The following is a 25,346-nucleotide window of genomic DNA, read 5'->3' as shown; positions in this document are numbered from 1 at the left end:
ACATTATTAGTTTAAAAAGAGTCTGCAGAGCTTCTTAGTGCTCTCCTGGTGTGGGGGTGGAGTGAATAGCTTTATAAGAATAAGCGTTGGAGAGCTGTAGAGAAAACTCTAAAGGTCGGATTGAGAAGTGTCTGGATATGGCAGTGTTTGCAGGACTGCGAGCTTGTCACTTTAGGACGCCAGTGTGTAACAGTGTGGGGACATGGTGGAGGTCCAGTCACAGCACCGCGCTCAAGTCCCAATACGACGCGCTGATCATCGGTGGAGGTACGTGGCGCACACAGCTGTAGAGGCGCGCTTCATGCACCCGCTTTGTGCACAGCCTGGGCGTACAGGCCTCGCTGTTACACTCGGCGGTTCTCTGGTTGTGTAAAGAGCAGTTATTTAACACAGTGAGTGGCACGAGAGTTGGGTTATAAACGCAATAAATCGGTCAATAGAAATGTCAAACAAACTTTCCTGAAAGCCCTCAAAGCTGTGAGTAGTTGCTACTCAACAGAATCTGGAGGAAAATCATACTTTTCGACACTTAAACAGTCGATTTATCATCCTAGGTTGACAGACCAAACCCCCCACAGTGACAGGCTGTATTTATTAATAGGGAATTCAGAAATACAAACACACATTTGCTTGAAATAGTTGGAACATAGCGCTAGTGTTGAAATGGACTTTACAGTTAAGTATGGACTGGGAGTGTAATGGTTAACTTTCCTAGCCTGAGAAACTTGGCCAAGGACCAAAGTGTGGATTAAAACTATTCAAGTTCAAGAGTTTTGCTTTGAGGGTTTTGAATATACACACACAATTTTGTCTGTTCAATCCTTATCTGTGATAACGGTAATTTTATTCATTCAAAAGGAACTGATGTACATATAGAAATTAAATACATTTAACATACGTTTTTTTAGTGTTAAAAAAAAAAAAGAACTAAATGGGGTGCAAAAGCTGCTTAACAAGTTAGTAAAAGTAACTTAAACCTAATGTGTACACATTTTGCACACAAATGAACTTTTACTTCAACATAAATTTAACATGGACTTTCTGGGTTTCTTGTCAGTTTGCTTACATTTATATATAATTCACATTTATCACACATTAGACCACTAACACTTACCTATTAATAAAGATAACAAGGCCACCAGCAATGTGGCTAATCACACACACACACACACACACACACACACACACACACACACACACACCCTTCACACTCATTCTTCTACTCTCCTGCTATTTGAAAAAAGATACTGAAGAATTTGGGGCCCTCACATCCAGGGATATCCATATATCAGATTATCTTCACAAGCAGTTTGACAATTTGTCAAGTACAAAGGTACTTGACTGACACACACACACACACACACACACACACACACACACACACTGCATAAAATTGCTGCTTACACATTCAATATTTAAATGTACAGTATCATTTATTTAATGGACCATTTTCTTTTTCACATCACAGCTCTTCTGTACTGGTTGCTGCTGCAATGTCACAGTGTCTACTTTCTCACTGTCTTATGTAGTTTTTGCACTAAATGTGCTCAACCCACATGCACTCTTAGTTGTGTCCTAGTTAGTTTAGTGTAGGTCTGTGTTTTGTGTTGCTTTTTGTTAATTTATGTTGTCTTATGTAACACCTTGGTCCTGGGGAACATTATTTTGTTGTTTACTATACTGTATATTATTGGAATGACAATAAAGCCAGGTTGACTTGATTTTACTTTTAAGTTGTAAAATAATTCACATTCCCACTGTACTGTAACTGAGGGTGTGTATAACATCAAGCAGCCTCTGTCTGTATAAAGTAGAACTGCATCAAGGTCTAAATAATTAGCACCTACTTAAAGAATCTTTATATGTAATTTACAGCACTCACAGCAAATGGATAACATTTTGTATAAACGAATCATGCTCTGTCAAAATTAGTCTAATGTCTACTTATACATGTCTGTTCTTTTCTTAGGGCACAATGGACTGATTGCTGTAAGTAGCTGTTGGTTTAAATATAAGCTAAAAATCATGAGCTTTGTCAGCAATGTGGAACCTGAACCTTGTTCTGCAGTCTGCATATTTACAGAAGGGAGGCTTAAAAACAGCAGTTTTAGAGCGCAGAAGTGTACTTGGTGGAGCTGCAGTGACCGAAGAGATCATTCCAGGTGGGTGCAAAGGTTCACAGAGTTTCTGGACTTTGTGAAAAGCAAAAGTTTCTATTGCCCTCACTGTAAAAAATAGAACATAGAAATAGAAAATAAAGTAAAAAAGACTTTTTACTTTATACAAGTTTTGAATGTGTTTGTAATGTTTTATAATAATGTATATATTTTACATTTTATTATCTATTTCTCTATACAAAATGCAGAATTAACAGTGCTTAAATATACTGCAAAAATGTATGCATTCTGGCTACCTATATAATTTCCGCTGTACCTTGCCCATAGTATAAATAACAGTCTAGAAAAAAAATTATATATTTTTTCCCTTGGCCCAAATGTGGTTGATCAGCTCCAACTTTTTTGGTGTCTAAAATTTACATTTTAGGTTTGCATTTGCTCTAATATTACTAACAAATAGTTTTATGTCATTCAAGATAAATGGCCACACACTTGATTCAAATATGTCTCAGTAATACTGTTAGTGCATGTGAAGTGTTTTATCATAAACCAGCAAAATAAACCAGTTGACAACATTGTATAACCTCAATTATTTTAAATGTGCTCTCTCATTTTCAAACTGTGCATGCTGCCCCTTTTTATATAGTGGCTTGTCTTATTCAGACAGATAGCAGGCCCCTTTCAGACAGAGCTGCAGTGTTGCCACACTCTTTTTATTTCCAGAATATTGTAATGCACTTGTTTGAATATATATTTGGTTTTCACAGTGCTGTTTGCTTTGTAACAAACAAACTGTTTGCTTTGTAACAAACTGTGGCATTCCAGGTAAGGTACAGTTCATATGGCACCTTTAATTGTTCTCGATTTCTATAAATAGCAATGAAATACCGTATCAGAATCCACATAAGCAAGTGTTTACTCACCAATGTTTTTTGCCTACTGATTCAAAATGAGGGTTGACCTTTGTTTTGGGAACTTTGATCTTTTACTCTCTGCTCAGGTTCATCCAGTATTGTATATTTGTGCATGCATAATGCCATTAAAGACTATATTTGAGATCAGTTAAATGTTATAAGCTGCAGTTAAATGTCAAACATCAGACACCAAACATGTCCTACCCTATTCCGTTTTTGGAAGAATTACTCTAAAGACCCTCAATTACCATATTCCAAAAGTACGGTCTGTGGATGAAAAGATGAATTACAATATCTGTCATAAATAAATAAAAAAAAAAAAAATTAAAGTTATTAAGTTATGTATTGTTTAAACTTTTATAGTTTTTTATGCAATGTTTACTGTTTAAATTCAGAGTGACCTGAATGAACTACATGTGTTTAAATGTATCTGTATATCTGGGTTCCCTCAACTTTGCCCAAACCTTTGAAGCATTTGAAAAAGAAAAAAAAAAGGAAAAATGTGTCACAGTCACAGTGACTTTTATTAAAGTATTTCAAAAACTGCTGCTCTGCTAGAGTTTTCACACAACAGATTCTCTAGAATTTACAAAAAATGCTGTGCAAAAAGAAAAAAATGAATTGAGCAGCAGTTTTGCAAGGTGAAAATGCCCTGTTGATGAGAGATGTCAGAAGAGAATTAGTAAACAGGTTAAAAAAAAGCAGGAAGGATAAAGTTGCAAATATCCATTTTTTGGAAACATGATGAGCAGTAAAGCATCTTAAAACTTATAAAACATTGAACCATGAGGTGGGTGGACTACAACAGGATTCATGGTAGCTGAGAACAGGAACATGAGGATAATGTGGGCACAGGTTCATTAAAACCGAACAGGTGATGATTGGAAATGCATCACCTGGACTTAAACGAAGCTCTTAAATTGTAATTGCATTATTTTATGCATTTTGCTGCTGCCACCTGACTGTCAAGACAATTGGTTTGAAAGAGGTTCACTACACTAAATTAAATGCTGTCCTGGCATGCCAGGGTTCTACCTCCAAACATTGGTGTCATATCATGTTCCTGTTAAGTTTAAATAGCAAATTTAAAGCAAATGTTTTGAATATTCCAAACTTACAACTCAAGAGCACCTGGTTTGACCCTGATCTCATTTACTGTTTGTGTGGAGTTCCACGATTTTTCTGTGTTATATTGGTTTTCTCAAGGTTCTTTTTTTTCTTCACGTTTAAAGCATATGGTTAGGTAGATTGGATACTCAAAAACTGCCCCTAGGTGTGTGTGCCAGTGGAATGCCCGGCAATGGATGGTACTGATAAGCTGTGGTGTATCCCTGTTTTGTGTTAAGTTTTTCCAGGATAGGCTGTGTAGTCACAAATAATCTGTAAAAGATATGCAAAAAATAATATATTTGTATATATTGTATTTCTCACATATTCTCAGGAAATCAGCAGGCCTGATGTTGTGAGTTGTTGCATAGTAGCTTTATTTGTTTTTTTTCTCTTGATGGGTCTATATTACAGAAATTATTTGCGATTAAATTTACTGTCCTTCAGGCATATGATAGCAAAGCATAGAAAAGATGATGATCAGGTGATTATATATATATATATATATATATATATATATATATATATATATATATATATATATATATATATATATATATATAGTACAGACCAAAAGTTTGGACACACCTTCTCATTCAAAGAGTTTTCTTTATTTTCATGACTATGAAAATTGTAGAGTCACACTGAAGGCATCAAGGGCTATTTGACCAAGAAGGAGAGTGATGGGGTGCTGTGCCAGATGACCTGGCCTCCACAGTCACCCGACCTGAACCCAATCGAGATGGTTTAGGGGTGAGCTGGACCGCAGAGTGAAGGCAAAAGGGCCAACAAGTGCCAAGCATCTCTCGGGAACTCCTTCAAGACTGTTGGAAGACCATTTCAGGTGACTACCTCTTGAAGCTCATCAAGAGAATGCCAAGAGTGTGCAAAGCAGTAATCAAAGCAAAAGGTGGCTACTTTGAAGAACCTAGAATATGACATTTTCAGTTGTTTTACACTTTTTGTTATGTATATAATTCCATATATAATTCCACATGTGTTAATTCATAGTTTTGATGCGTTCAGTGTGAATCTACAATTTTATAGTCATGAAAATAAAGAAAACTCTTTGAATGAGAAGGTGTGTCCAAACTTTTGGTCTGTACTGTATATATATATATATATATATATATATATATATATATATATATATATATATATATATATATATACTGTATATATATATATATATATATATATATATATATATATATATATATATATAAATATATATTTATATTTATGTATACATACATATATGTGTGTATAGTATCAAAGAATCAAGACATAGTCTAGCACATAGTCTAGTTGTCTAACACATAGATTACCACAACCCATAGATTTAGTTGCTCTACATTTATTATTTTCTTAATACTTCCTAGGCTTTCATTTTTCTCGGGCCTCCTATCTCCTCAGTTTGCTGCGTCCTCACATATACCAGGATCTGGAGCTCAAGGTGTGTGACAGCCTCAGATGACATTTCACATGATAAAGAGACTCTATGTAACTATATCTTCTTGCCATCTCCCTGTTACTCTGTCCTCTACATCTGCCTCTTTCAAACCAACTTGCATGTCTTCCTTCACCACATACATAAAACTCCTCCCTCCATCTTCAGCATTCTTCTACTGATGTACCCCATGTCCCTCCTCTGCACATATCCAAACTATCTTAATCGGGCCTCCCTCACTTTGTCCCCAAAACATGCGCTGTCCCTCTAATAAACTCATTTCTAATACTGTCCATCCTCGTCACTCCAAAATGAAAATCTCAACATCTTCAGCTCTGCTACCTCCAGGTCCACCTTCTGTCTTTTAGTCAATGCCACTGTCTCTAAACCATACAACGTAGACCTGATATTTTTTTTGTAATTATGTAATTTTAAAAGATTATTGATAGAGAAGTTTTAATATGGCTTTGGGTGGACATTAAATGTGTCTTCAGTCAAGTGTGTAGAAGAAGAGCATGAGAGAAATGTTGACTGATGTTTTTCTTTCCCATATAACTGTGCAGAAACATGGGCTGAAGGTGTACATGAGGGATCCACATGCCTTTACCCCCATGCTGGAGGAAGGGGTCAGGGGGCAACACCCTCGTTCTCTTTTACTGGGCAGCAATCTGGCAAAAAATCAGGAGGAGATTGGAAAATTCTCAGAGAAAGATGCAAAGGTTTTATTTCACTGTGGTTTGCATATTTGTTACTGACAGTTCAAAAACTCCATTTAATCATAAATTGTCTTTTGCCAAAAGGCTTACCCTGAGTACATCGCACATTTGGAGAAGCTGGCCAGTGCAATTCACCCACTACTTGATGCACCACCTGTAGACATCCCAGGACTTACTGAGGGGCCCTTGAGGAAAAGAATAGCAGCAATAAGGAGTTTGAAACCTTTAGTTAAATCCGGTACACCTCTGAACTTAAATTTTATTAAGCCTTTATAGATATTGAATGTGCACTGTTGTTTAGCCTGACTTGGATTAAATATATTCCCTTGTGCCTCTGTTTTTAGGGCTGAAACTGGGAAAAAACATACCAGACTTTTATGAACTATTAACAGCTCCAGCAATGAAGGTCAGTTAATTCTTAAATACATTCATTTGAAGTCAAGGGGAGAAAATCAACATAATTTGCACATTTCTTTTACACTGTAAAAAAAAACAAACAATGTGATTACATTTACAATAGAATTTTGGTCTTGTATGGTACAAATATTTATTGGGATGTGACATGTGAACAGGTCACATGTACACACTAATGTATGCAATTATCTAATCAGCATATTATATGGCAGCTGTGCAGTGCATAAATTCATTCAGATTTTTACTAGTTGTTAGGCGAGGAGAAACGGAGGCGGAAGCCGTAGCCAATCAGAGTTGCGCTTGGTGGAAGGGGGCGTGGCAGGTGGATTCCTGACACTAGTAGCTTCAAGTAATGTTTACATAAACAATTAGAATAGAAAAGAAATACCAAGTTCAGACAGTAGAGTACATTCCTCATTGTTGTTATTAATATTTAGAAGTAAAAATACAGTTTGTTCCATTAACTATAATAAACTAACCTTTATTTTACTTAGTACATTGATTATTTAAAAAAAGTAAATGGTACTTTAATGTATGAAAAAATCAGCAGGTAGTTGTTCTGATTTGGAAGAAGAAAAAAAATCTAGAACAAAATGATTTATAAATGTCTGAAGCTACCTGTAATTTGAAACATATAATCAGTTGATAAAATTTTTAATCATGTGTGGCTGCTTTTGAGTTAGAATGAAAACCCAAAACCTTAGAATAAACAACTGATCTTGGGACATTACAGAAGATTGTGAATAACTCACTCACTCACTTATTCTCTCTCTCTCTCTCTCTCTCTCTCTCTCTCTCTCTCTTTCTCTCTCTTTCACACACACAAACACACACACACACACTTATCTCTGCATTATCAATGAAAGGTCATTTTCTTTCAGCTTTCTGTTGAAATGAAGCATTGTTTAACTAACAATTTACTGTTTTTGGACATTAATAATGGTATATAGCTGTTATTATATATTTATTATTAATTATTATTATTATTATTATTATTATTATTATCATCATCATTATTATTATTTATTATATTTTAACAGTTCCCTGAATTACAAGTCAATTGTGTATGTGTAAGGCAAATGTGTGTGTAACACATGATGGCATTCACCTTTTAAGATAAACAAAATTTTATACAGAAAAATTGGTCTAGGTTTTACTGAAAATGGAATTTATTATTTATTATTATTTATAGGCTTGTAAATGTGTCCATGTAGATGCCTGTTTTGCAAGATTTGGTATCAATTACTTTTGCAGTGCAATTAAAACATTCTAATTATCAAATTCATCATTTTTCTGATCATGCACAGGTTTTAAATCAGTGGTTCGAATCTGATCCATTGCGAGCAACGTTAGCCACTGACTCTGTAATAGGAGCTAATACAAGCCCTAACAACCCGGGTAGTGGGTAGGAGTATGCTGCTTAAGAGCCATCTACTTTCTGCTTTATGGTTTGTTTGCTTTCTTCTAATGTACTATGTAATTCAGGTATGTCCTCTTACACCACATAATGGGTGAGCTGGAAAAGGAAATTGGGGCCTGGGGTTATGTGGAAGGGGGCATGGGTGGTGTCTCCAAGGCCATTGCTAATTCTGCACGTTCTCTTGGGGCAGATATATTTACTGAAAAGGTAAGGGTGCCTATTCCTCTCTGTGCTCCAATTTAAGTGCTGCATAATCAGTTTGTTGACTGAGATTTGGTACTGCCTTTGTATTTTAGGAGGTTAGTAAAGTACTGATTGGATCAGGTCATATTGCCAATGGTGTTGTCCTGAAAGATGGTACTGAAGTTCACAGTAAAGTGGTTTTGTCCAATGCTACTCCCTATGTTACCTTTAAACATCTTACACCACAGGTAAAGATTTTATTTAATGCTGCTAGTTTCGCTAGTTTCACTAAAATTGAACAAACATGACAAAAGTATGATCTTTGTCTCCTTATAGGATGTACTCTCTCAGAAGTTTATTACTGCTGTGGATCAGATTGATTATACCTCTCCTGTGACTAAAATTAATGGTAGGTTTATCCTGGTTCAAAGTGGCTCTCATAATACAAGTTTTGTCTAACATTATCTGTCAACATCAGAAGAATTTAAAGCAACCTATTAAGTTACAGCACGTTTGTCTGTCATATTTTTTGTACATTTTTAGTGGCTGTGGACAAACTGCCAAATTTCTTGGCTGCCCCTAATGCAGCTGATGGAAAGCCAAGGCCACATCATCAGTGTTCTATTCACCTGAACTGTGAGAGTGTGGAGAAATTAGAGGCAGCCTATAGTGAGGGCCAACAAGGACGCCCATCGTCAAGGTTGACAAATCAGAGCATGATAGCACTAGATTTAAATGATAAAAAATGTAATTATAGAATATTTAGAGTTTAGCTGGGTTGGATTAAAAATTACCCGGCGAATGCCTTAAAATCTCAATCGGTAAATGAAATCTCTCTTGTCCATTTCCTTATTTGCATGATGCATACACACCTTAGTATTTGCATGTTACAGCTGCCTTGCATAGCACAACCTCAACCACGGTAACCACAACTTTAATGAAAGCCTCCAATGACAGTTTTCTGTACACTTGCTATGCCATCAGATGTTTTAATAATTGCAGTTAATGTGTTTCCTTTGTAAAAAAGAATCAGATAAATTTAGTCACTTTTGAGCCAGAATCACTCTGCGTTTTGTTCACTGCTGTACGGAACAAAGCCTGAGCTTTGCAACTCAAACATAAGACAAGATTTCCATTTGAAATGATGCCTTTCATTAAGCCTTGGCCTTGACAAAAATCTGTGGCTATAGGTAACACAACAATGACTGATAATATGAAAACACACACACACACACACACACACACACACACACACACACACACACACACACACACACACACACACGCAAACTCTCTCTCACATATGCAAATCAGATGCCAGACATAACTAAACTCCAACTGCAGTGTTCCTGCAATATTGAGAAACATGCTTTACAGCCAATTGTACTGTAGTTTCCAGTAACCAGAGTTATTCATATACGTTTTTTTTCTTCAGCATACTGTGATTAAGAATGACATAACACACATTCTCGATAAAATCGATGCATGATTAGTGATGAAATTGATGTTTCTGACTGGACATGAGATTTATGTATATGTTTGTGATGTTAAGGATGTTGTGATAGTTTGATTTTGTGGATGATTGTGGATGTTACCATTGCTGTTACGGTAATTAATCAGTCAGATCATTTTATGTTATATTTAATATCTTATGTAAAGTTATTATATGAGGTACTTATTTTATGTTAGACCTATGATAGAGATGACAATGCCATCTGTGCTGGACCCCACTCTCGCCCCACCTGGCTGTCACGTGGTGTCTTTTTTCACACAGTTTACACCTTACTTGCTGGAAGGGGGAAGAGTATGGACAAATGAGGACAGGGAGAAATATGCAAATACAGGTTAGACTCTAGTTTTCAGGTCATTGACACTTTGTTACAAACTACATACTGCAAAACTTGCTGTACATTTATGTGTATACAATTTTGACTTGGGTTGATCTTTTATTCCTTATTCAGTGTTTGATTGTGTTGAATGCTATGCACCTGGATTTAAGCAGTCAATAGTCGGGAAAGATATTTTGGCTCCTCCTGATCTGGAGAGGGAATTCGGTCTCACTGGAGGGGTATTTTCATTTTACAAGATGAACAAGATTGTGATTGACAAGATTAAAATGTTTTGCTTCGTTCAAAGTTCTTACCATATTTTAATATTGTGCTGTGCTTAAACAAATATATTTGTTTTCTCTTATTATTTTTACCCCAGAATATTTTCCACGGTGCAATGTCATTGGATCAGCTTTACATAGCAAGACCTTTGCCCTCGATTGCACACTACCGCACGCCAGTCAAAGGCTTGTACCTGTGTGGCAGTGGCAGCCATCCCGGTCAGTAACCAAATATCTGAAATGATTCAGTTTTAAATATCACCTTAATTGGTTTTAAAGAATACAGTTTAAATACCAAGAAGATATTTCAATTAGTCTCACTGTTCATCAACTGTTATTATATAATCCACATTGTGCAATGTTTGTTTTGTGTAGGTGGGGGTGTGATGGGAGCTGCTGGCTGCAATGCTGCCTTGACTGTCCTGGCTGACTTTAAACACTAATGAGATGTCAGCTGGGTTTGACACACATGGAGTTCCTCACCACATTTTAAACAGACTAAAGCATACAATGATGCCAGCATTTTGTCATAGTACATGATCTGTTGTTGCTAATGTTGACTGTTCAAGCTCAGCTTACCCAGAACTGTATGTATTAAATTGCACAAGCACTCCAAAACGTCTAAAGACAGTGTTCATTTATAAAGAATTAGAGAAATATATGAGAAATAGACTCCAAAAAGAGCGATCTCTACATTGGATGAATTAAAAATAAATAATAATGGAAGAATGTTCTGAAATGAACAACATAATCTTTAAAGAATTTCTCTTGTGCTGCAGTGTTTTCTTGTTTTTTTTTTTTTCTTCTCAGAATTTAGTTATCTTTTGCCACCCCATGTGATCTACTAACATAGGTTCTAAATTCTACACTATGTAGACTAATAATGAAAATTTACAAGATATATGTATGGCAATAAATTGTATTCATTAGAAAATGACAACTTGTTTGGCAAATCAGTAAATATCATATGTTTGAAACAGACTAAATGGGAATGTTAAGGATATTTTGATTAGCTAGATATCCAAGACTTTTATAACAATTGTACCTCCTGCAAATTTCCTGCAATGTGACATGTAAATAACATACAATTGTAGATGTCTGTGTAAAGACATCTATAGCCATGCAGCCAGTTCATGCATTGATTACTGTAAGTGATTTTCTTTTCACTTAAGCTACTCATTTTTGAATAACATTGAAATTGATACATAATAAGCTTGATGCCAATTCAAATAATAAAGAGAGCTATTTGAAGGCGGTGTGAATATAATTGTTTACATTTAACCTGAAAGAATGTGTTTTACAAAATGTTTCATACAGCTTAAATTGTGTACTGTATATGCATAGATCTCACATCATCTTTACCTAAAAAGACAGATGCTGCAGCACTGTAGTCCTTTAGACAAACTAGAAAACATTCTGAAGATTAACCCACTATCATGCCACATCATCTCACAGATCTGTAACTTGATAGGCTGAGCATCTGCCATAACTCAGAGAAAACTGTAGGTTATTGTTTTGACAATTTCAGGACGGATCTCACTTTAAAGGGAATAACAAAATACAGCATCAAACAAATTCTAATTCGGACAAATTCAGTATCAAATCGGAATTGGAGAGCACAACAGTAATATTTTAACATAAACATTTAATTTGTTTAAGGGTAGAGGTTTTGTTTAAGTATATCTGTTCAGTCTAATTATACTTCCCAAATCTCAGAAAATTTGTTTTGAACTGCAAATTCATGCCCAACGCCAATGAAACTATGCTTCTTTTAATTAGCTACTTCCAAAATGTCAATGTCATAACATTTTTAGCAAATATTTGATCTTTGCAAATCTGGATTCTTTTTATGTAAAAAAATCCAAAAAACATTTTGTTTTTATTTTGGGCATCAAAATGTCTAAACTAGTAAACTTAATTTCAGTCATTAAAAAGGCAAATCAAGTTTGTATATAGTTTATTTGTATTATTTAATTAAAAATTTTGACAATTTTTTACTATTTATTTTTTATTATTATTTATTTTAAAGGCTGTATTTGGCCAGAACATTTTCGGCCAAACCTTTCCTTTAAACGCACACGCGCGCACGGTCGATCCCTTTAAGGCGCACAATGGGCGGAGCCTGCAGCCGGGCTAAAGTGTACCAATGCTCAGGAAGCAAAGCCATTACCGCCTGTAGAAGTTTTCGTGTAGTCTTGTAAAGCTTGTTTCGAAGCTCTTAGCTACAGTCGGATGTACGCACAAATAGGTTCATTTCAGTGAATTATGTTGGATGGTTGCGCTAATGAAGTTCAACTTTTGCCGGTTGCTCGGGATGGGGAGTGGTAAGTCTCCCGCCTGCGGGAACTTTTCACTAAACTTCGCCAAACTTCTTTTCCCCCCGCTGTGCTCAAGGCTCATGTAGCGCTTACTGTTACTGTATATTCCTTCTGTCCTGTTTCTACTGTAAAGCACGATGAAGCTCTCTCGCTGGTAGAGAACCGAAAGCAAAGCTGCCAGTTTTCATGGACGCCGAGTTGGCGGTTGGTTTCCGCCGTGTTGTGTGGATGTGCTGCGTTGTAATGCTAGATGGAGGAGCCTGTAGCAGCTGCTGGAGACGCGCTAGGCACTGGATGGTGTGTGTGTGTGTGTGTGTGTGTGTACGGTGCGGTTGAGTTACACGCCACGCGACAGATCAATGAATTCCCCTAAAGTAACACTGACGCGACGGACGGATGACGAGCAACTTCGGCGTCTGTCTGACCGCTTTAAATCTCCACCAAACAGTTTCTGGTGCCAATGTAAGACGGAATTTTTCCATTTAACGCAAACAAATAAACAAACAAATGACCTGGAGCTCAATTTACATTGTACTTGCTACTTACTACACGCGTAGCTTTGGGTCACATTCACTCAGTGGCTCTCCAGGTGTCTTTAGCGCTGTAAAGTCATTTCACGTCTCTTAATGTTATAGATATTAAAATCAAATACATGAATATAGTTTTTTAGACAGTGGAATTGAATTTTGGTGTAAGCTATGTAGGTCAAGCATCTCTATAAAAACACATCCTAAAGCCTTACTCATTATTTAAACGTGCACAAGGTTTTGTTTGTTTGTTTGTTTTTTTGCATATTTATGCGCGCCACAGAGAAATTTTCATAAACATGATCAGGTTCAAGTTGATATTATTTATATGCTTACCCGTCATTGGTGAAATGAGTTTTGGGTTAAACCTATTCAGCTTTAATGGTCCGTTTGAAGATTATTATAATTGTAAGACATCAAAAATGGGTTAGAAATGAAACAAAAACATAAATAAAGACCACTGGGGTTCACTGGCTCCCAGACTGAGAGCACACTGATTTATAGGAAGATCCATCCTCTTTATACTCTGGCAATAGTATTTCCAAGATCATGTTTTGAAATAAAAAGAAACATTGACCACTGTTTGGAAATTCAATAAAAGTGAAATATAGTCGTTATTTCTTATTTAAAAGCAAATCAATAATATTAACGCCACAGCGATGTATTTCCCCTGAACTTTTTTCGCCACAAAATAACGTGTAAACAATGGTAAAGTATATCATGCGTTAATCTTATACAAAATGTTTACAGTTCACTTCCTGTAGTTGTTTGCCTGATTAAAATAAATAGGCAACCAACAGCTAACAACTGCTGGTTACCAACAGTTAAAAGCATGTGTGAATTATTTCTGGGTAAAAGGTTTTCTGATATATTACAGAAAGAGTGCAACACTATTTTTTGGCTGGCATGTGCTTAACAAACCTGTCATGTATCCATAAAGTGTATGGATACATAAAGTGATGAGTGCCCTTTACTATTATTGGCACCCTTGAAAAATATGAGTAAAGAATGCTATGAAACTGCTCTTTATTGTTCAATCTTTGTGATGCTTTGTTTAAAAAAGAAATCCCAAAAACATTCTGCTTTCATGGATATTAAAACAAAACAAACAGTTTTATTAAAAAAAAAAAAAAAAAAAAAAATTCCAGTATTTTCCAGTAAGATATTAATAATTTTTATGCACCTAGATGAAGGAGAACAAAAAATTGTGTAATCATCGCGTCCTGTTTCACAGGTGTCTAATTAGGGTGTAATGCATAAGCCAAACTCTCTTAGTCATACAAAATAATAAATAGGACCAAGGAATATAGCTGTGATATGTTGGAAAAAGGTTGTTGAGCTTCACAAAGTGGAAAGTGGCTATGAGAAATTGCAAAACATTAAGTATAGGCTGTAGGCTACCATTTCTACCATCATTGCAATAATTAAGAATTCTCGTCAGCTTGATGTTTTATAAATCGACCTCAGAGAGGACACGTCTTTATTGTCTCCTCACACTATGACTAGGATGGTTCGGATGGCCAAAAAAAATCTCCAAGGATCACAGCTGGAGAATTGGAGTTGTTGCATTTGGGGTCAGAAAGTCTCCAGAAGTACTATCTGACATCACCCACATCAACAGGAGTTGTTTGGAAGTGTTTCAAGAAAAAAGCTTTTAATCTCAAACAAAACAAACTCCACCGTCTTCAGATTACCAGACATTACAGGAACATCAAATGGGATCAGGTTCTATGGTCAGATGAAAACAAAATAGTCTTTTTAGTAATAAACGCCAGAGGTGTGTTTGGCGCATGCAGAACAGCGTCATGGACTCAAATATCAACCGATATTAAATGAACACCGGACTGTTTTTGCCAGAAAGCTTAAAATGCTCCATGATTGCATATTACAACAGGACAATGATCCAATACATGCATTAAAACAAAAATGGTTTCTTGACCACAAAATCAAGGTCCAGCCATATCCATTCTAGTCCTCTGACTTAAACCCCATGTAAGATTTGTGTGGTGAACTAAAGAGGAGAGCTTACCACTGTGGACCCACAAATTTGAAGGATCTGGAGAGATTCTTTGTAGAGGAATGGTCTCGGATCCTGTCCCTTGTATTCTCCAACATTTTTATTATTATTGCAGACTCAGAGCTGTAACCCTACAAAAGAGTGTAGCACAAAGTATTTCATGAAAGAATGACAATAATTGTGCAACACAAATGTAACTTTTTTGTTATTTTTTTTATTATTTATCTATTGATTTTTTTTATTTTTTTACAAAAGGTTAAACAATAAAGACAAATTTACATAAACTTCTTCGCTCACATTTTCTTAGGGTGTCCGCATTAGTGAAATGAACTGTATTTGTCACGTTGCCCACCTATGGCATCTGGCTTGTGTCTTTTTTGATCATATATAATCATAAAACTTTTAACTGTTTATTTTCCAAAAATGTAATTAAATTCTATGTCGTTATCAACTAGGGGCACAGACACCAGCCAGACTACACAGCTAATGACCAAGGCCTAGCAACCACAATTGTTTATATAATACCTTAGAAATTCATTGTGTGAAAAGAAACCGTTGGAATTCAGGAGTCTGAGAGCACGTCTACAATAGACTATAGCTCAGTAGACTGTAATCTATCCTTTGTTGTGGTTTATCCAATCACATGCATTTTTGTAATTAATTTAACGGGTGGCAGCTCATGTGAGCACATACTTGGCTATAAGGTTACAAACCTTAAGTCAAAAAGGGGAGGATTTCTCATATAATCTATTCTCGTTTTTTATTAGTGAAGTGACAGCAAGGCATACATGGCATGTCAAAAAATGACTATGAAAAAATTTTGTAAGACAATTTGACAAAGTAGTAGTTCATGCACATTATTCTTTGATGTATGAAAGGTAGTTACTGTTATCACACATGTGAAAGCAGCTGTAAGAAGTCTTTATCTTTAAAAAAAAAAAAGTAATTATTTATTTTTCAACTAGCGAATGATTATGAACTGGTTCCAGGTTAAATATCTTTTTAAATAGATTTTTTTTAACTGCTTCCATGTTAAGGGAATGATCTTTTGTGTTCAAGTTTTACTTGTGCTCTTTCTTAAATTTGGTTTTTGAGGCCACTTGAATTCTACCATAACAGCCTAGGCAAACTATGTTTTCACAGAGCCTGCGTTGTGCTCAGGGACACTGTCACTGACTGGGGGTAGAAGGATGCTGGAAAAGTATGCTTTCTATTTTCTTCATGTTCAGTTGTGGTGCTGAGCAGATAAAAGGAAGTGAGACACGTACAAATGAATAGATATTACTGGAGTATTAGCTTAAGACAAACAGCTTTGGCTACAGTTGTGATGCTGATGGCCAGTGAGAGGTGGACTGAAGCATTACAATGTACAGCATACCGCTGCTAAGATCACAAGTTTCACCTGCTGTGTCAGTCTTTAAAAAGAGGTGAAAACAAAGCAAAACCCTGAGCAAACTCTCAGCGGCATTCAGATAGCCTTTCCTCACTGATTCCGTCTGGTTCAATCCTTCAGTCAGAGTTAGGAGCATATTCACTAAAGGGAGATCACAGGATCCAAAAACGTATTTACAACCAGAGAGAGAGAGACACACACACAAATATATATAAATTTTTTTTTGTGCACAGGTTAAAAACTACTGCTTTACTTGGTAATTTGAATCACAGTGTAATATTATTTGACTGTTTTTGTCTACTTGTGGTTTTGTATGTGGCCATTTCAAATATCTTTCATTTTCTTTCATTTTGTACAGAAATGTTTTGAAAGTTCTTCTTGCAAAACTTTGAGGTTTGCAGCCATTTTAGCTCATGCCAGAAGAACTTTGGTATGCTTTCCTTAAAATAATCATGTGACCTTTTGGATACTGTCTTGTTGTTTGCCACATGCATTGTGTGTCGAACAGTGCGTGTAATGCTGCTGTTTCAAGTACGAAAGATCTTGGAATTCTGGTTAAAGATCAAGTTAAAGATGCATTCCAGATGAATAAGCTCACAGCCATACTTACCAGCATGCAGTTCAGTTTTGTAACAAAGTGTTTGATAATTTGTTGTTTCTGTTGGCAATTTGGGCAGTTTGCTGTTTTATTACAGCTTTGTTAAAAGTTATATTTTTGATGTGTTTCAGGGAATGGTTTCAGATTGTATTTGTAATAAATGAAGTGTTGGTGTTATGCTCAATACCAGTCTAATGAATCATTTAAAAAAAAAAATTGTGGTCACTGAAGCTAGGCCAACTTGTATGACTAAACCTTATTTAATGGAGCAGGCAATTATCTCTTTATTCTATGTAAAGCCAAAATTGTATTGCCAAGAAAAAAATACAGAGGATGGGGAAACAAGGCAAATAAGTTAACAATTGTTATGGAAGGGACTTTAGTTTTCGGATGACTCACTAAGGGAGTTTTCAGGACTTTGGTAAGCTTTTAACAAATATAATGTAAAGCACGCACCCATCCGCTATCCAAAAGCTAACGATGAATCTGTTTATTTTAGTGCCAAATTGCATTGTCTTTTTAAATGTAGTTTTTCTTGCATTGTCATCAAATGCAAATTGATTTAGTTGTTTCCAATCCTCCTGAACATCGCCACTGCCAACGCTTGTATTCAGACTTGATTTTCATCACATCTATGAGCAGAAATGGCTTCATGCTCATCCCCGAAACACAAATTTCGAGCTATAGTTTGAGTCTAATCCTTTCTGTAGACTGTGATAGTCTACAGAGTGCATATATACTAGACTTTTGTTCTAGAGTGCTCTAAAAAAATAAATGAAAAATGACAGAACATTCTATATTGAACATAATGACAAACTCCACAACAAATATTTTCAACCTTGTTTCCACTTCTGCTTTTGTGAAAGTGGATATCCTTCCCTTCTTTTGTCACATGACTCAACATTACAGCTCTCTATTCAAACCCACAACAGTATTTTCTTGGAGATGGCTTACAGCTGTCATTGTTGGCTAGAGCTGGACTAATGTTCGAATGTTTAAAAATGCTAAGAATTTCTTCTGCAACTCCTCCGCAGGCTCCAGTCAACAGATGCCAGAGAAGATGGAAATGGGGGCTGCTTCTGACCACAATCAGGATGTACTCTCTCAGGTGCAGGAAATGCTGTTTTTCTTTGATGAGCACAGTTTTCTGCGGGTGGACAAGGTGATTTAGTTTTATGCAAACGAAAAGTAAACGTGTTTGTGTGTTTGCTTGTCCTTCAGAATATATTAAATGAAGAGGAAGGTCTCAGTGAAAAAGAGAAAGGCAGAAGGAGGGCTGAAAGGCGAAGAGCCAAAAGGAAGGTTAGCTGAAAGTTTATACACACATCCTCTAAAAATTACAATATCAGAAGTTTTATTTTCAAAAGACACTTGATCATGTTTCCTTATTAAGGGATGAGAAATATCAAGGTCTTTTTCATTTTCTCTTTAGCGTCAAAAAGAGCGAAAGAAACTTGAGCGCAGTAAAATTGATGAGGGCGCTGTACAGGTATGCAGCAATTTTGCCACTTTTATATTCCTTATATAGTCTGAAATGGCTTAAATTACCATTGTGTTACTTAATTTTTCTCAGGAAGGGCATACAGGTATTGACTCGGAGCTGGATGATAGTGGCTCTGAGGTTGATGGGAGCAAATTGAGGAGCAGCAGATGGAATTGAAAGGAAAAGTGATGCAGGAAGAATGGCCCACACCACCAATGGCACTGGGAAACAAAGGAAACCATCCTCAGTCAGCTGTCTCCTGTGAGGAGGTGCTGTACATGTCACACTTCATAGGCGATCAAATCAGCTCTGTGAGGCTGTTCAATGATTATTCTTTGGAAATTTCTCAGACTACAAAGTGGTACAACAAGCCTTTATAATACTTGATCCTTTCAATTTCTTAAATTCAGGAGCCAGAATGGGATGTTAGCAGTGCTTTTGTTGCCAATGCTGTTAGTCACATCAGGCCCAAAGCCAAGAGCAAAGCAGGCCATAAATCTAAAGAGAACAAAGAAAACGAGGCCAGAATCAGAGAGGTGAGTGTGACATTGCAGTATTAACCATATTAATACTTTTAAAGAAGCACAAAAGGAAGCTGTAATTCCTACAATGGATATTGAGACAGTTGCATCTTTTTATTGTACCTCACGTTGTGCCATAATCTGTAATCAGTCAAGACATAAATACCACAATGGGATTAAAGGTCACAGCACAGGATCTGTTGCTTGACTTGCAGATTGACTTTCATTGCTGTTTTACGACGTCCTTTAGTAAAGGTTTCCCGTGCTCAGGAACACATAGTGGCAATGAATGTTTTTCAGTTCTCTAAGCTATAAACCCCACTTTCCTCACATGAAAAAAAAAATATTAGTACTTTAAACTTGTCAAAACCTGCAATATAATGCTGCCTTGCTACCTCTTTTAACCAAGAGTTACTGTGATTACTTCTAATTGTCAGGACAAGCACAGCACATGTTGGCTGCTTTCTGCACTCTGGTTATAGCATTCTTTTAAAAACTTCTCTATCATTTTGCATACTGCCCTTCATCTCCTAATCAGGCTGCTGATTTTCCTTTTAGGTCAGTGGATCTGAGTCTGTGACTAAAAGAAGTGCCTTACTGACGGGTATGTTTTACAAACGTGCACTCTTGTACACACATTTATAGTGTTTAAACTGGTTTGTTTATTAACATGGGTGCTCATGATTATAAAAAAACTAGACTTAGATATACAAAACTAGACTTTTATCACTACCATTTATTTCACCATTTATTTCACTACCATTTAATTTATCTCGTGGTGAAAATTGGATTAAATGCTGCATATGATTTCCGACTAATTATTATAGCTGTACTCTGTTATGAACATTCTGGGGCAACTGTGTGTTTAGAATGTCGCCCCGTATCCCTGGTAATATAACAAGGATTTGATTTTGTTACATTCTGATACTTGAAAATGTGTTACATTAGTGAACTATGTGTGGTAATGGGAATTTCTTGGTGCTTACATCATTAGTACAGATATATATTGATATTTAATGATCATATACACAGGTTATATGCACTAAACAAATACAATAAAAGACTAGAAATGAAAAGCAGGTTAAGTGGCCATGTGGAAAACCCATGCAGTGAAAATCCTGATGTGTGTTTCTCTGGCAATTTGGTTCTTATGCTGAGGCTTGGAGGTTTTCTTTCTCTCCATTGCAGAGGATGGGATCAGGCTGGTAAATCAAGGACAGTACAGTGAGGCTGTTAATATGTTTACAGAAGCTATCAAATGTGACCCCAAGGACTACAGGTACAGCGCTCTATCCAACAAACAATAAATTCATGCCATTTAACTTCACTGATATTAAACTGTGCCCTTTTGTTCGTCCCTGTGCTACTGCAGGTTTTTTGGGAATCGCTCATACTGTTATTACTGTCTGGACCAGTACTCTCTAGCACTTGTTGATGCTGAAAAATCTATTCAAATGGCTCCTGATTGGCCTAAAGGCTACTACCGCAAGGGAAGTGCCCTCATGGGCCTTAAGGTAAGACCGTTATTGTCCTAATGATCCAAATCATGATTATTTATTATTATTAGTTAGCATCGTTTTTATGCTGTGTACTCGTATATTAGAGGTACAGTGAGGCTGAAAAAGCTATGGAGCATGTCCTAAAGCTGGATAAGGACTGTGATGAGGCAGCTAATGACCATTTCTCCTGCAAAGTGCTGCAGTTAATGGTTTGTGGACGAGTCCATTCTGTTGTTTTTTTTTTTTTACAATACAATTGGTGCTTATGAGCATAAGAGAAACAGCTAAAATTACTTCTGTAAATTATGTGAATAGGTGCAAATTACTGTGAAAGATAAAAAAAAATATTTTCTGCCTTTGTTCTACAGGATCTTGGATATGAAGAGGAGCAGAGTATACTTCTGCTTGAGAAGTACAGCACAGTACAGGCTGTCCTGGCTGCTAGAGGTATGGTAGTACATGAGACTGCATAAATTATTGAATGATGCAGATGGTGCAGTTACTCTTTGAGCCACGTGAGGGCAGTATTGCTCTAGATTCACAGAAATGTGGTTTCCAGCAAAGAAATGGATAATGATGAAAAGGGGTAAAATGTTAATCATCTGAAAAAATTATTTCCACAGCAGCAAACAGTGACCCGACACTCCTTCAGCCAGGGTTAGTGAAAACAGCTGCCTGCAATGTTGCATATACTTTGCTTTATTGCATGCATATTGCATGTGTCTCATGGGTTTGCTCATTATCTCTTTTTCTCTCCCTCCATCTCAGAAGTCCGTGCCCTTCTCTCTGGGTGGGTAACGTAACCACAGATCTGACGGAGAAGCACCTGTGGGACCTTTTCAAAAAGTAAGACTGGAGCCCCAAGACTCTTCAGCTTTGCTGTATTACACTTGTTTATTTTCCATCATCCTCTTGTGTTGAGTCACTGTCTGCTTGTTTTTCCAGCCATGGAGAAATTGATAGCATCCGAGTGCTGCACGAGCGTTTCTGTGCCTTTGTAAACTTCAAGAATGCCAGCATGGCTGCACGGGCAATGGAAAAGCTCAATGCAAGTTCTCTCATGAGTATTCATACTATTACTGACGAGTTGAATGAAGCACTGTAAACATTTTCATGCTATCTGAATAGATATTTTGTCTCTCATATGGTCACCTCTCTAAATTGGTCACCAGACAATTTTCACAATTATCTAGTATTGTCTATTCTATCTATCTATCTATCTATCTATCTATCTATCTATCTATCTATCTATCTATCTATCTATCTATCTATCTATCTATCTATCTATCTATCTATCATCTATCTATCTATCTATCACAATACACCTCAGGCACATAAAACCGTAGCCTTTCTAACTAAACATGCTGTTTCACAGAGCCATGTAGTACACTCTGAGACAACTATTATCTGCCCTTTCCCACAGTCATGACCGCACAGATGGCTCTGATTGGCTAGTGTCCCTGTAATTGGGTAGAGTCTAATGAGATCCCTCTTATCCAGAGAGATTGTCTAGTCTTGCTTTTGGACAGTGAACAGAGTCACTGAAGGAATACTGCCATTATCCACAATGTTGCATATGCAGCCTCTCTGCATGATTTCTGAAAGTCATTGACATGATTAACTATTTAAATGATATTTGGGTGTTATTGAAATTTCATTTTACACTTAACAGGGCCATTTGATAGAAAAGACTCGGTTAGTAGTCAGATATCCAGACAGACGCATCCTAAAGCCATTTCCTGTTGCTGCTGCATCACAGACCGCTGGGACTGCTGGGTAATGAGTTTTATTCTAATGTATTTGGGATGTGTGTCAAGAATGGTCATCATTTTGCAAATATTACATTTGTCTGTATGTGTGTTCTCCAGAGCAAGGCGCAGGGGCCCTGTAAATGGAGACGAGTGCTATTTCTGGCGGACCACTGGCTGTCATTTTGGGGAAAAGTGTCACTATAAACACATTACTGATTCGCGCGGCAAAGACAGAAAGCCCTGGCAGCCTTGACCCATCCTTCGCTTTTCACAGTCACCTCTATTTCTAAATTATTTTTAATTTTTCTCACTCAGAGCCAGAGGAAATGGACGAGTTTGCATGGACTGTGTGAGTTCAGAGACATTTACTCCTTTGAATGGGACTTTGACCTGTATTGTCTTACTATGATGCTCTTGGCTTTTTCAAAAAATTTTTTTTTTTTTTTTGCTGTTTTTGAGGCTGGAGTTTGATGCCAGATCCAGCCTGGTGTCTCTTATCTCTGTTCCTCCTCCTTCGGTGCCAACACCACTGAGCCAAAGCACAGCCTCTGAGCACTTCTCATGTTTGAGTTCATCCCAAAACAAGTGTCTTTAATATAGATGAGGGATTGAAGACTTTCTCCCATGTTCTTTTATGCCTTATCAAGAAAACATGCACAAGAAGTGGCTGGTTAAAGCTTGCTTATACGTATGAGGATTTTACCAAAGAATAACACCTCTGGTTTTCTATGGAGTACAAATTAAATTTTATAAAAGAGGTTACTGAGACAGAAATTTAATTTCATTTTTATGTGTGCATATCATGTGCCCCCTTTTTGCCAGGTTAAGCTAAAATGTGTGCACTTCAGTTCAGTGTATTTCGGACTTGGCTTAATTTGGTTTATAACTAACATTGTGGAGGATTGTTTTGGTTGAAGTAAACAATTTTTGTTAGTTTTCTCAAAGGGTCCTTGATGTGTTACTTTTAAAAAAATACATCATCAAAAAGGGGATAAAACCAGCATTTAAATGCTGATTTTATCTCTAACTATTTTTCCCCCTTTGTACATTGTTGCACTTTATACTTCAGCACACACTATGTGTGATTTTCAAGTATTGGTAGATTGGGAAATGGTGCATGTTCTAAGATAAATTAATTGTTTTTATATTTAGATATGACTCGATAATATTTCCAAAGGTATTGACTACAATTCTAGTTAGCAGGTTTTCTCATGGGTGTCTTTCTTCTTTTCTTTTTTTTCCCCCCTCATGATAGGAATTGTGTGTCTGAAACTTTCTCACAATTGTTATTGAAAGTTTTTTACATATTGTTTACAAATTGTGTTTAAGAAGTAATTCAGAAGGGGTCAGTGTTTTAATGTTTTCTGTGCTGTAAAATTATTTTTTGTTTTTTTTTGTTTTTATATAAAATTGTACCCATGCACACTGTACCAGGCCACTGTGGACTCTCTTCTGTGTCTGTAGCAGCAGATATTTAAAAGGGGATTAGGTTATTAAAAGATTGAGTCCGTAAGCAGCGGAGCATCATATGTTGACTGGATTTTAAAAAGAAGTATCTGATATTGATTTAATATTTGGAATTTTATGTTAGGAAAGCTGATTGTGTTCATGGGCCTGATTTACTGTTTGCAGTCTTAAACTAAAAAACAAAACAAACAAACAAACACTAAAGGCATTTGTGCAGAACTTTAGCTTTAGACAGCTGAAGCCAGAGTAATGTTTAGCAGTTTCTTTGATAGAGCAGTCTTTGCTCAAAAATCCATCTTTGACAATCAGGTGTGTTCCGAAATACCCAAAACTGTGTAATGAAGTTTCCTTGCATGTTTTGCACTGTACTTCCACAGTACACAGTCGTGTTCGTGTCTTTCTTTTTGCTTGTGTAGCGCACTACTTATAAAGGGTTTAGTATTGCTTTCTCAAATTAAACCCTGTGGTAAGTCTCATTAGGCGTAAATTGAAATTTGTTTAGTTAATTTGGGTACTATCTTTTACTACATTGCATATCAACCAATATGTACATTACTCTTTACATTAGTGTGTTGATGCATCATAGTTTCATAATTTTCGGTTCAACTTAATGTTATCATTGTGTGTTTTTATTTCAAAATGAGCTGACAAATAAATTAGAGAGCATTTAATTTAAGGCTTTCAAACCAAAAAAAAATTGTGTAATTTTGCATTACGATGTTTCTCAATTCTGTAAACCATAACACTTGGGGACTTGTCCATTACTCGTCAAAGCAAGCAATTGGGGGAATTAATGCCCCCCGCCCCCCACAATTTGTTATATCCTTCATCACATTATAAAACAAAATCTTCCATGTCCATCATATACTTTTTGTAGCAGCAAAATGCAATATATTAGCATTCAATCTTAAAATTCAGGTTTTGTGTGGCTTTAATTTTTTCTCCATTTCCCCCCTTTCTTTCACATCATTATATTGTAACTTTAACATGCATCTTAATATGCAATCCTGTCTCATTGTTAAGTGTTATAATGTCCTGCACTGTACTGCCAAAGAGATTCTTGTAATAAATGTACTGACTGTAATATGTTGTTCTTGGTTTCTATAGTTAAGAAGCTACTAAACAAATAACAGTTGTCATGGATTTGTGTGTAATATATATATATATATATCCCTCCTCTTCACATGTCCAAACCATCTCAATCATGCCCCCCTTACCTTGTCTCCAAACTAATTTCTAATTCTGTCCATCCTCATCACTCCCAATGAAAACCTCAACATTTTCAGCTCTGCTACCTCCAGCTCCACCTCCAGTCTTTTACTCAATGCCGCTGTCTCAAAA

At 36.4% G+C, this 25,346-nt stretch overlaps 2 protein-coding genes across 2 annotated transcripts; both read left to right on the top strand.

Annotated features, from left to right (window-relative positions):
• Nucleotides 1–57: 57 nt before the first annotated feature.
• pyroxd2 (pyridine nucleotide-disulphide oxidoreductase domain 2) lies at nt 58–11,682 on the top strand. The gene is made up of 16 exons (XM_046835990.1): nt 58–267; nt 1,970–1,989; nt 2,069–2,162; nt 5,521–5,594; nt 6,152–6,307; nt 6,389–6,542; nt 6,649–6,710; nt 8,026–8,123; nt 8,204–8,345; nt 8,435–8,569; nt 8,658–8,730; nt 8,865–9,021; nt 10,011–10,165; nt 10,283–10,389; nt 10,530–10,650; nt 10,807–11,682. Exons 1-16 carry the CDS (start codon nt 138–140, stop codon nt 10,872–10,874), a joined length of 1,746 nt encoding a protein of 581 aa, XP_046691946.1. The 5' UTR covers nt 58–137; the 3' UTR covers nt 10,875–11,682.
• Nucleotides 11,683–12,433: 751 nt separating this feature from the next.
• On the top strand, nt 12,434–25,089 carry zgc:123010 (uncharacterized protein LOC641500 homolog). The gene is given in 17 exon segments (XM_046834585.1): nt 12,434–12,755; nt 18,319–18,392; nt 18,506–18,586; nt 18,717–18,773; nt 18,858–18,911; nt 18,914–19,036; nt 19,178–19,303; nt 19,847–19,892; nt 20,477–20,567; nt 20,661–20,802; nt 20,892–20,996; nt 21,156–21,234; nt 21,411–21,444; nt 21,556–21,633; nt 21,733–21,835; nt 22,460–22,563; nt 22,656–25,089. Coding segments are annotated over 17 exon segments (1,485 nt in total). The 5' UTR covers nt 12,434–12,703; the 3' UTR covers nt 22,792–25,089.
• The last annotated feature ends 257 nt before the right edge of the window (nt 25,090–25,346 follow it).

This window comes from Silurus meridionalis, chromosome 2 (assembly GCF_014805685.1).
Source record: "Silurus meridionalis isolate SWU-2019-XX chromosome 2, ASM1480568v1, whole genome shotgun sequence".
In the NCBI taxonomy this organism is placed as follows: Eukaryota; Metazoa; Chordata; class Actinopteri; order Siluriformes; family Siluridae; genus Silurus; species Silurus meridionalis.
This window is presented reverse-complemented; position numbering and strand designations above follow the sequence as displayed.